Raw genomic sequence first — 11,760 nt, forward strand, 5'->3', positions numbered from 1 at the left:
TACAGCTCAAATAAATCATTGATACACATAAAGATTTGTACAAAACCTCTTCTTATTGATGTATCTTTTCTTTCTTCATAAAAAAAGGAAAAACAGTTAATGTTCTATTTATTGACATTAAAAATAAAGCAAAAAAGTAAATATTATCTGTTTTATTTATCCTTTTTAATCAAATTTAGATTAAAAATACTTTTGGATAGCAAAAATAGGGGAGGAACCCATAAATAGTCAATTTTTAGATTTCAAGTGTATATATATATTTTTATTTAAAAAGGGAAGGAAAGTAAATGTATTTTATTTAAATTACAATATAAGAGCAAAACAGGTAAAATTGTTTTTTTTACTTATAGAAAGAAAAAAAATAAGTATGTATTTACTCTAATAAAAAAAGGGACAAAAATTACTTAAAAAATTATTTATCTATTATTTATTTATTTTTATTTTTCCTTCCTCCTCCACCAAAACAACAAATAGAGTTGTTAAAATAAAAATAAAAACATCTAGTTAACTTTTAGTGCACAACAACACATACAACAAATACCTATTGTATTTTCTGGACTATAATTCGCACCCGGGTATAAGATGCCCACGCCAAAAAAAATTACATTCATTCATTTTCCAGACCGCTTATTCTCACGAGGCTCGCGGGGGGTGCTGGAATCTATCTCAGCCAAGTACATGCCACCCTGAATCAACCAAAGAATGTACAAATATACGTCGTACGAGTTTAAACAACATTTTTGGGGGGAAGCAATCAAAATAAGTGTTGGGGTTATTCTGGGATGTTATTATATATGTGCATATTGGGGCACATATGGAATATGTGCATATTATTAAATCATTCTTACAAAGCAGACAAAAGCTCGATATAAATATCTCGTGCATCCATTATTGAATATGGTTGGTAAAAAGCGAAAGGCTCCTAGTGAGGGAGGTGCAAGGAAGAGGCAAGCCATTTCATTTGAAACGAGTGGGAATAATAACGAAGCTTGATGCGCGTGAGAGTTGTGAGCGTTGCACATATTCAACTTGAATCGTTCGACCGTCAGTACCATTTATAAACAGAAAGATCGAGCAGCAGGACCCAAATATTGAACGTTGCACAAAGTTTGCAAATCAATTGAATGATGCCATACAGTGCTACCGCATCATTTATGATGAAAAAAAGAAGAAAACTGTGCAATCGTCGTTAGATCGCTTCTTTCGGCCAGTTTCTAATACATAAATCTCTCTCTCTATACAGTACTGCATGTATTCTCTCCATTTTATTAAATGTTTTTTTCAGTACAAACCAATGTGTGTTACTTATACAAGCCTTAAACATACAAATGCACTTATATAAACCTTCAATATACTTATATAGGCCTTAAACATAAATTATAATACAAAATATAGCACTGAATCAACTTACAAACAAATTCAACTTATGAACAATCGCTCGGAACCTAACTCGTTCGTAAGTAGGGGAGCGTCTGTATTGTTTAAAAATACTCGGTTTTAGCTTATATGGAATTATTATGCTTACTTGTGCAAATTCTTACGCAGGTGTTTTTGGTTTCTGACCTGATATGCAATTGTTGTGGCAGTTGTTTTTTGACCTTAATGGTGTTATTCCATTAGCTTATGCAATTGTTTGAATCAGATTACCTTAAGTGTTTTGATTATGCGCGACTAAATGGACAGAGGAGGATCCCGTTTCTTCAGAATGTCACGGTGGCGAGGACGAGCCAGGACGATTCTCACTTGCACGTTTCAACGCTGGAATATGTCAACGATGTCTCTCTGTTTTTATTAAAGTATACCTATTAATAAACCTATCATAAGCATAGGCAGGCCCAGCTGAACTGTAAAAAAAATCAACTTATAGTCCAGAAAATACGGTAATTAGCTAACGGGCTTGTTTTTAAGTCCGCTGATGTGCATCGAGAAGTCCGAGACACACAAACGCGTCCTTATCTCCGAGAAGAATCAAACCCGCGGGACGGAGTCACAGTCCGCCGGTCCGTCTCCCGCCGCGAGACGTTTTCAGGAGCAAAACAACGTGAAGGAGCGGTCGGGGGAAATCCGTGAGTGGGCGCTTTATTGCTAACGTCTCCTTTCAGGGACACTTGTGGGACTTCAATGGTCGTCTTTTCAGAGACAGAAATGTGAAGGGGGCAAATGTCCATTTAAAAATGCTTGAATTGCTTCTCTGTGGACCGATTTAGCATTTTTTTTTTCGTCTTTTGAGACAAATGTGTCTTTACTGCGGGAAGAAAGGAAAGGACAAGTGCAAGAAGAAGGCACGGAAGGGCCGGCAGGACGGAGGAATGTAGTTTTTTTTATGTCCCTCGCAGGGGAAAAGCATCAAATAAATCAGGTTGCCGTTAGCGACAACATCGCTAGGCCTCAGATGTACACAATTGCTTCTCTTTATCTTCGTTACATGAAAAAAAAAGACTTCAAATGGGTTTTTTTTGCCGGAGGAAAAGTAGGAAAGCAGGTCAAAAGGTCACGGAAAGGTCACGGAAAGGTCAAATAAACTGGCAACGATTACCAGAATTAAAAATCATTAAAAATGAGGATTTTGGTGGCATAATTTTGTCCTCTAATTTGATTGTAGAAGAAGAAAAACAGCAAAAAAACATGACTTTAAAAACAAACTAATTCATCAGAAAACTCAATGTTTACTTCCAATTTTACTTGGTTTTATATTTTATACTTATTTTTTGGTTGCGAATTGCTTTTGTTTGTGCCTCAACTTTTATTTTGGAGACAAGTTTATCAAAATAAAAATGCCAATCAAAATGTCTGTACTTTTTATTACATTTCATAGTGTTTGGATGGAGTTGTTATTTTCTTAATTTTAAAAATTATTTTGTATTTTCTCGCATATAAGCCGTATTTTTAACTCAAAAACTGACTGAATCAAGGTACGGCTTATATGCGCACAAGACTTGCTATACTCTTTTTCACCAGTAGATGTCGGCAAAGTAACATTTACTATTGGTTGGTTAATTTCTGTTTTGCAGCAAGAATCAGTGGGCGGCTTATACGCGAGAAAATGAAAAAAAACAATAATTGTAAGACAATTTTACACGTGGGCGGCTTATATGCGAGTAAATACAGATTTCTTTCCAAAAACCATAACTTAACCAACATAAAATCCATTTTTTTCGTCAATTTCACCCTCAAAATTAGTGTCCAACCAAAATTCAGCCTTTTTTATCGCAAAAAAACCCTGAATTTGACCTTTAGCCCCTCATTAGAATATCGTGTCCAAGATATGCTGTAAATCCGCCCCGAGTTGCTTAATTGTCTTGCGCGAGGGGGGTCCGTAGAGAGGCCCGGGACCCCCCGTTCTGGGTCAGCGCACATTTTACAATCGTCATAGCGGGCAAAAACAACAACAAACTCTGTCAAACGCCCCATGAGAACGATTAAAAAAAAACGGGGGGCTTGAATGCGGAGGGAACATTTCCCAGCAGCTCCTCCACGCGTGACCACAACACACACCCACATCTTGCCCACCCATCCCCTGAGAAGACCCCTGCGAGCGTACAGACGTCTTCAGCTCGCACGCCGTTAAGGACTTTTCATTTTTTGGGTGAGGGAAGACAAATGGCTAACTCCGGGATTCAACTTTTGGGGTTTTTCTTGTCTCTGACGGGGATCGTTGGCCTGATCGTGGGGACCATTTTGCCCCAATGGAAGATGTCCGCCTACATCGGGGACAACATCATCACAGCCGTGGCCATGTACCAGGGACTGTGGATGTCCTGCGCCTTCCAGAGTACGGGGCAGCTCCAGTGCAAGATCTACGATTCCATCTTGCAGCTTGACAGTAAGACAAAAAGAGAGAGATTTTTTTAATGGAGGAACTTGGTTTGATGAAAACTAAAAAATATCAGTGTATGAGGAGGGTCATTTTGGAATTAGAGAACTTCAGGATGGTTCCAAAAGAAGAGTTTTGAATTATCGAGTCCACCTTCATCAATAATTGATCATTAATTATCAACGGGTTAATTAGATCTGTTTGGAGATCAATAGTAAAATTTGCTTTTTTAAATATGATTCATGTTTACAATATTTTGTCTAATTATACACAACCCTAACAACTACTACTACCACAACAGCTCCAGCTAGTAAATGTATAACACAATCCCATACTACTTCTACTACTACTACTACCACTACTACCAGTACTACTACAAGTAGCACTACCACCACTACGACTATCATTACTACTACTACTACTACTGCTACTACTACTACTACTACTGCTACTACTACTACTACTCCTACTCCTAATACTACCACTGCTACTACTACTGCTACTACTACTGCTACTACTATTACTACTACTACTATGACTACCACTACTACCACTACTACTACTAGTAGCACTACCACCACCGCCAGTACCACCACTACGACTATCATTACTACTACTACTGCTACTACTACTACTGCTACTACTACTCCTACTCCTACTCCTACTCCTACTCCTACTACTACTACTGCTACTACTATTACTACTACTACTATGACTACCACTACTAGTAGCACTACCACCACCGCCAGTACCACCACTACGACTATCATTACTACTACTACTACTGCTACTACTACTACTACTGCTACTATTACTACTACTACTACTACTACTGCTACTACTACTACTGCTACTACTACTACCACCACCACCACCACCACTACTACTACTAGCACTACCACTACCACCACCAGTACCACCAGCACGACTACTACTACCACTACTACTACTACTACTACCACTACCACTACTACTACCACTACTACTACCACTACCACTACTACTACCACCACTACCACTACTACTACTACCCCTACCACTACTAATACTACTACTACCCCTACCACTACTACTACTACTACCACTACTACTACCACCAGTACCACCACCACCACTACTACTCCTACTACCCCTACCACTACCACTGCCACTACTACTACTACTATCACCACCAGTACCACCACCACCACCACCACCACCACCACTACTACTACTACTACTAGCACTACCACCACCGCCATTACCACCACTACTACTACTGGGTCTTAAAATCCAGTGTGCCACTCACTGAATGCGCGCTCCTTATCGTGCGGAAAATACAGTAGTCATCCAAAGCCCATCTTTCCAGGCCAAGTGCACTTTGCACAACACCTGATTGGCTGAAAAGCACTTCCAGGAGTTTCCACATGACCTTCTAAAACAATAGCGGCCCCGACACAGCTCCACGGCTCCCCTCGCTCCAGGAGGGTGCTGTTTACGCAGGCCGGGCCAGACTGGCACAGACTGGTTCTAGGTGGGGAAAGAACAAAGGAAAGTTCGCCGTGTGATGGGTTTATAGGCGCCCGCGAAGGGGGGCGGGGCCCAACCGACGAGGAGCGGACAGGCCGTATTTCAAAGCGTGGCGCCAGCGCATCGTAACCCAGGGTTTCCGTTCCTTTCCTGCCGGCCTGCCCGCTGAAAATACACAAAACTTTTCTAAAAACTGGATCCCCTCCAGGTTCCCTTCAAGCCACCCGGGCGCTGATGATCGTGGGCATCATCGTGTCCTTGGCGGGCCTGGGCGTCGCCTGCACGGGCATGAAGTGCACCACTTGCGGGGGGGCCGACAAACTCCGCAAGGGCCGCGTGGCCATGACCGGGGGGATCATCCTCTTGGTGGGGGGTGAGTTTGAAAATCACTGCAAAAACACCCCTACTCAAAATGAGTTCGATTCCCACATTTCCAGTGTAAATCGACTCAAAATAAATGGAATAATTAATTCCACACACAAATCTGTTAATCCGCATTTTCCGGACTATAAACCGCACTCCTAAAAAAAAAAACACCATGAAAAGGAAAAAATATAAGTCGTACTGGATGGAGCATAAGGCGCATTCCTGGGACGGCAATATGGTATTTTATTAGAAAACAAAAATAAACATTAAAATAAGAATAGTAAACAACGGGCTAATTGGTCATCTATTAACAGTTTTCAGACAAATTAAACCTAAAAAAAAAATATGAAAAAAATGGGAGTCATTGTCCGGAAATTACGGTAATTTACATTCAAGCAGCTATGCAGTAAATTAGCATTTAAAAGAAGTGGAAAAAACATGGTATCGGAACTATATCATAAAAGAACAACATAGTCACACTATTAGTGGCAGGCCAGGTGAAAAAAAAGTGCAGCTTATAGTCCGGAAAATACTGTACTGCAAAAAAACTGCATTTAAAAATTGCATTTTTTGGAACATATCCACTTTTCTCGGCCGAATTTTCATATTTTTATCGTTTTTTTAGGGTTATGCGCCATCGTGGCTTGTTCCTGGTTCGCCCACAACATCATCCGGGCATTTTACAACCCGTACACCCCCGTAAACACCAAGTAAGTGACATTCCATCCCAGCTTTTGACTTGCGTTTGCTCGGGTCAAAAAAATATCGTTTAATGGCGCAGGTTTGAGTTCGGGGCCGCCATTTTCATCGCATGGGGCGGATCCCTACTGGACGTCCTGGGCGGAGCCATGTTGGCCGCCTCTTGTCCGCGAAAGAAGCAGGTGTCCAAGTACCCGTCCACGAGCGCTTCCCGTTCCGGGCCTTCGAACGGCAACAAGGAATATGTGTGAACGCCAAAAAGTGGGACTTTTTGTTGTTTGTATATTTAATAGTTCATATTTTGTAGCTCCGCCCAGTTTAAAGTATGGTGGTAAAATTTTAGTTTTTTTTTTGCAGAATTACAACAATACCTAGCAAATTTGAGGTCTTAATTATATTTATTTGGTCAAATATAAAGTGACTTTCAGATTTTCAGATTTTTTTGCCAATTTGTTTGTTTTAGTGTTGCACTTTTAGCACTGAAAAACAACAAAAAAGTATATTGAAGTGATTACCGTCAAGCAAAAACTGGTATCGGTGCAACATTAGTTTGTTTTGAACAATATTTACTTTTGCATGTAGTTGATAAAAAGGTAGAAATAAAGGCAGCCATGTTTTTACAGCTTTCTGTTTATTTCCAGGCTAACGACTTCCATGCTAACAGCCAAAACAAATTAAAAAAATAAAAATAAAACACAGTGTTACAACCGTACAAAAATCAACCAAAAAACTGTCTGTTTATTTTCAGGCTAACAACTTCCATGCTAACAGCCAAAACAAATAAAAAAATAGTTTAAAGCCCAGTGTTACAACCGTACAAAAATCAACCCGAAAAAAATCAATGTCACGTGACATTAGCACGATAATCATCGACGAGTGCGAGTAGCGATTGTCTTAGCATATCGATTTTTTTGCCGTGAATTTCACAAAAATTGATTCAAGACATTCACAGCCGGAGAAGTTTAACCCACCCAAAAAATTCAGCCATCAGCCAATCACAACAGCCCTTTTGGAAAAAAAGCGGAATAGGAAATTTTTGGGAGTCCATGCATAGAATCGAGTGGCTTCCCCACAAAGTGCAAACAATTTTTAAAAAAACTGCCCTTTTTGTCACATTTTACAAACCACCCAAAAAAACGTTTTTTTTCTGACGACAGTAAACACACCACCGGTATCATCAGTCTGGAAGATTTTACAACAGGACCCAGTTAAGCCATCGGAAGAGGCTCAACAGGAGGGAATTTGCGAGCGAAGGGGGCGGGGCTTGGTGGGCGTGACCTTACACTTATTCCGCTGATTGGACTTATCTCCTTTTCAAAGTCTGAAATGAAGTGAATTCCGACTTTTTTTTGCAAGTAGGGGCAACTGGAGACCTCTTGTGGCCACGCCCCGCCGGTTCAGGACGTGGGGATGGAAACGGGGCACTGGTTGTTGTTGTTCATGATGTCGTCCAAGACTTCGTCGTCCAAGTCCACTGAAAATGCGAATGATTGGACGAAAAATAGAGTGAGGAAAAAAACAGAGGAAATTTTCCAGGCGTCTGCGACTTGCGGCTCGAGAGCTGCATGTGGCTCATTGGGATATCACTTTTTCAGGTATTGGCCCGAATATAAAACAGTGTTTTTTTGTATTGAAATAAGACTGAAAAAGACTGATTTTTTTTTTGTTACATTCGTGGTCTGGACGTTATACCCATTCACAACACGAGATGGCGCCAGATATCGTTTAAGTGAATGCTGAACACTTTGATGGCTAATGCAGTTTAGTTTACATATTTAAATGTTCAGACAGTTTTTGCATGATTTGAATGAGGCAAAAAAATATGCTTTTTCTCTCGAAAATATTGTTTACTGACATTATATTCTGTATAAGAATTGAATTTGGTGTTCAAAAAGTATTTTTTTTAACTTGTGTCTTGCAAAAAAGAGGGGGTCGTCTCATAACCGGGAGCGTCTTATATTCCGGCCAATGCGGTATGTCAAATTTTCATTGCTAGAATTTTGATGGCAACAAAATGGCCGCCCGGAGGCCATGTTGGAAGGGGCGCTTTTCACGTTTCTCAGTAGTAAACATCCATTGGAGCATTTGTCCAATCACAATATATAAATAAAAACAATATGCGACCAACAGACAAACTATAAACTCGAAATTTTGTTTTTGGTTAGAGTTAATAACACAAAAAACTCTTATCTCAAAGCACCACTTTATGGGTACAGTGACTTTTTTCAGGGTCTCACCTTTCTTGGAGCGTCCAATCTGCCCCAGTTTAGGAGCCCTCTGACCGAGCCTCTGCGGATTTGGACCACCTGGACCACCATCTTGTCCGTGTTGGGCCCCTGGAACGGGTTCCCGAGGGGGCCCCGCCGGCGGTATGAGCTCGGGGATACCAGAACCGCCGAACATGTCAGCGTTCACAAACGGCAACCCCAACTTCAGCCGCTAGATGTCCTTACAGGCGAGGAAGCAAGCTTTCTTGTTGTCCCCGCTCACTTCCGGAATGCCTCTTTCTGTCCAAAATATACGAATAAACGCCAGAAAAACGTCATTCCAAATCATTTAAACACGTTAAAATTGCAAAAAGAAAAAAACCAAGCCTACTAAATAAAATTTCAACTTATCAATGCAGCGTTTTTGAATCACGAAAGAACCCCGGCAACGCTTAAATCGTACTAATCCGCATCCGAATAATAAATTCCGAGTTTTACCTGAATTACCCACAGCTGAGATCCAATTGGAAAATGGCTGAAGAATAAACGACAAGCGTGTTGTTGTTGTTTATAAGAGCTCTTTCTCTCTCCCTCTCGTTCTCACTCGACACTCGGGTTTATTTATTTAAAGGAGCCTCCTTTTTGTCCGGTTCATCGTTGCTTTTTGTCAGCTTTTCCATCTGCAAAGAGCTCCAAAACGCAAAAGCAATAATACTGCTGATGCCTGTCATTCTCCAAACTTTAACAGGAGGAGGTGGCGCATAATTAGCTACGTCACAACCCCCCCTAGAACCCCCCCACCGAGTGTTTACATTATGAGCCCAATATTAAAATATATTGCATATTACATAAATGCTAAATTAGATTCTTTTTTTTAAATTGAGCTTTTGGTTTTTTTTCTTCTTTAAAGTGATTAATAAGTATTTCCAACTCTTGTTGTGTGCTTCATATTTTATTTATATTTATAGATATGGTCTGTATAATTCTGTAAGCCATCGTTTTTGGGGCTGTCTGCTTTATATTGTTATAATAATAACAATAACAAATAATAATAACAATATAAATGATAATAATAACAATAACAATAACAGTAATAATGATAATAATAGTTATAATAATAGACGTATAATAATAACAACAATAATAAAAATATAATAGTAATAATGATAATAATAGTAATAATGATAATAATAACAACAACAACAATAATAACAATATAATAGTAATATTAATAATAATAACTGTTATTATTATTGTTGTTTTTTAAATGTCTTGATAAATGAGTAAGGGACTTTATGTAAAGCGAAAAACACCAAAAAAACAAATAAATTCCGATATTTTCATTCATTTTCTGAACCGCTGATCCCCACAAGGGTCGCGGGGGGTGCCGGAGCCTATCCCTGGCAACAACCTGAATTAGTGCCCAGCCAATCCAAGTCTTTCTTTTTCATGTATTATAAATTGATCAAGGCAACCGGTTTAGGGTGTGTCTGCCTTTTGCTCGACGTCTGCTGGGATAGGCTCCGGCACCCCGCGATCCTGTCAAGGATACGTAGTGTTTTGAAAATGAATGAATGAATAATCTATTGATTTTTAATGAAGAATCTTTATCTTTTTCCTTCCATTCATTTCAAGTATGTGTGTGTGTATGTGTGTGTGTGTGTGTGTGTGTGTGTGTGTGTGTGTGTGTGTGTGTGTGTGTGTGTGTGTGTGTGTGTGTGTGTGTGTATCACAATATCACTTTAACAATGAATGATTGTCAGGTGACGTATTAACCCTTTTAGTGTTCCATCCATGAGAGCAAAGTTCACATCTGAAGTTTAGCACGTTTTGGAGGAACGTTTGCAAAATGTTAAGCACACTCATTGAAATTAAAGATATGTTAAAAATGAGTGACGACAAAAGCAAAACAAAATCCAGCCACTGTCATCAGATTAGTATTGGGCTCGATTTGTGAATTTGCTTGGGTGAGCACTTAGCAAAGTCACACGGGAACCGGTTGTGTTTATACGTACACCAAAATGCTGTGATGTAGTGTTTACGGGAAAACATTGTGCTTCAAAATGATGTGTGTAGTGTTATAGCGGTCAATGTGGAAGTACTTGAGGATTTTACAAGTCAAAGTCAGGTAAGTCCTATTTTGTTTTTTGGATTAAATGAGCTTGTCGCCCTTAAAAAAAGGAGATGATTGATTGAGGAACCTTAAAACATTGACAATACAGTCAACAGGATGTTACTAATTGTTAACTAATTGTTAATGATTTAAGAAACGAGTCAGCGTGTGCACAAAATTTGCCGTCAGGTGACGATAACATATTGGGTGATTAACACATTGCTGGGAAATCAATTGCTTTGTTAGCTAACAGGCTAACAAAGTGTTATCAGGCTTTAAAGTAGAAAAAACCTAGCATAAAATGATATTTTCATGAACGACAGTTGCTCCAAGTATTTAAAAATATGAAAATAACATGTTCCTAGATATCGGAATTGCCTGGAAATTAATAGCTTTGTGAGCTAACAGGCTAACAAAGTGTTATCAGGCTTTAAAGTAGAGAAAACCTAGCATAAAATCATATTTTCATGAACGACAAGTATTTTAAAATATGAAAATAACGTTCCTAGATATCAGAATTGCCTGGAAATTAATAGCTTTGTAAGCTAACAGGCTAACAAAGTGTAATCAGGCTTTAAAGGAGAAAACAGCTAGCATAAAATCGTATTTTCATGAACGACAGTTGCTCCAAGTATTTAAAAATATGAAAATAACATGTTCCTAGATATCGGAATTGCCTGGAAATCAATAGCTTTGTGAGCTAACAGGCTAACAAAGTGTAATCAGGCTTTAAAGGAGAAAACAGCTAGCATAAAATCATATTTTCATGAACAACAGTTGCCCCAAGTATTTAAAAAATGAAAAAAACAAGTTCTTAGATCCCCGAATTTCCCACAATGCCCCTCTTCTCTTTGAGGCTAACTAGCCCAGGGATGCCTCGCCATGTGATCGAGGCCCAACCGCAGAGGAAGAGCGGCCAGGAGGTGGCGCAATGGAGCTCCGGGCTGTGCGCTTGCCATCAAGACTTGGGGGACTGTAAGACCACTTGGCAGGGGAGGGGCTTTCGAGGACGGATTTGCGTGTTTACCCTTGATTTTTTACACAGGTTGCTT

At 39.5% G+C, this 11,760-nt stretch overlaps 2 protein-coding genes and 1 long non-coding RNA gene across 4 annotated transcripts in view; 2 read left to right on the forward strand and 1 right to left on the reverse strand.

Annotated features, from left to right (window-relative positions):
• Positions 1–3,522: 3,522 nt before the first annotated feature.
• On the forward strand, positions 3,523–6,986 carry cldn7a (claudin 7a). The gene is made up of 4 exons (XM_077588879.1): positions 3,523–3,823; positions 5,532–5,696; positions 6,315–6,399; positions 6,471–6,986. Exons 1-4 carry the CDS (start codon positions 3,601–3,603, stop codon positions 6,637–6,639), a joined length of 642 nt encoding a protein of 213 aa, XP_077445005.1. The 5' UTR covers positions 3,523–3,600; the 3' UTR covers positions 6,640–6,986.
• A 236-nt stretch (positions 6,987–7,222) lies between these two features.
• Positions 7,223–11,760, reverse strand: part of LOC144065357 (uncharacterized) — a 12,916-nt gene continuing 8,378 nt past the window's right edge. The window contains exons 1-3 of one of the 2 annotated variants that reach the window (XR_013297159.1): positions 9,094–9,361; positions 8,626–8,895; positions 7,223–7,862 (exon numbers count right to left, since the gene is read on the reverse strand). This is a non-coding gene — a long non-coding RNA (uncharacterized LOC144065357). Of the gene's footprint in view, positions 7,863–8,625; positions 8,896–9,093; positions 9,362–11,760 lie in introns of those variants that run through there. The other variant, XR_013297160.1, reaches the window with a different exon arrangement.
• LOC144065355 (placenta-specific gene 8 protein-like) overlaps positions 10,670–11,760 on the forward strand; it is a 1,451-nt gene continuing 360 nt past the window's right edge. Inside the window, exons 1-3 of the mRNA XM_077588086.1 lie at positions 10,670–10,723; positions 11,565–11,683; positions 11,754–11,760. The exon at positions 11,754–11,760 is cut by the window's right edge and continues 148 nt beyond it. Coding sequence (XP_077444212.1) covers positions 10,686–10,723; positions 11,565–11,683; positions 11,754–11,760 — 164 coding nt within the window. The 5' untranslated portion in view covers positions 10,670–10,685. The remainder of the gene's footprint in view (positions 10,724–11,564; positions 11,684–11,753) is intronic.

Source organism: Stigmatopora argus, chromosome 20, assembly GCF_051989625.1.
Source record: "Stigmatopora argus isolate UIUO_Sarg chromosome 20, RoL_Sarg_1.0, whole genome shotgun sequence".
NCBI lineage: Eukaryota > Metazoa > Chordata > Actinopteri > Syngnathiformes > Syngnathidae > Stigmatopora > Stigmatopora argus.

What these genes read in the sequence shown, in the direction of transcription:
- cldn7a (XM_077588879.1), top strand. Translation starts at nt 3,601, where the DNA reads ATGGCTAACTCCGGGATTCAACTTTTGGGGTTTTTCTTGTCTCTGACG. An exon ending in TTCCATCTTGCAGCTTGACA is followed by an intron (nt 3,824 to 5,531) that starts GTAAGACAAAAA and finishes GATCCCCTCCAG; the next exon opens with GTTCCCTTCAAGCCACCCGG. An exon ending in TACACCCCCGTAAACACCAA is followed by an intron (nt 6,400 to 6,470) that starts GTAAGTGACATT and finishes TTAATGGCGCAG; the next exon opens with GTTTGAGTTCGGGGCCGCCA.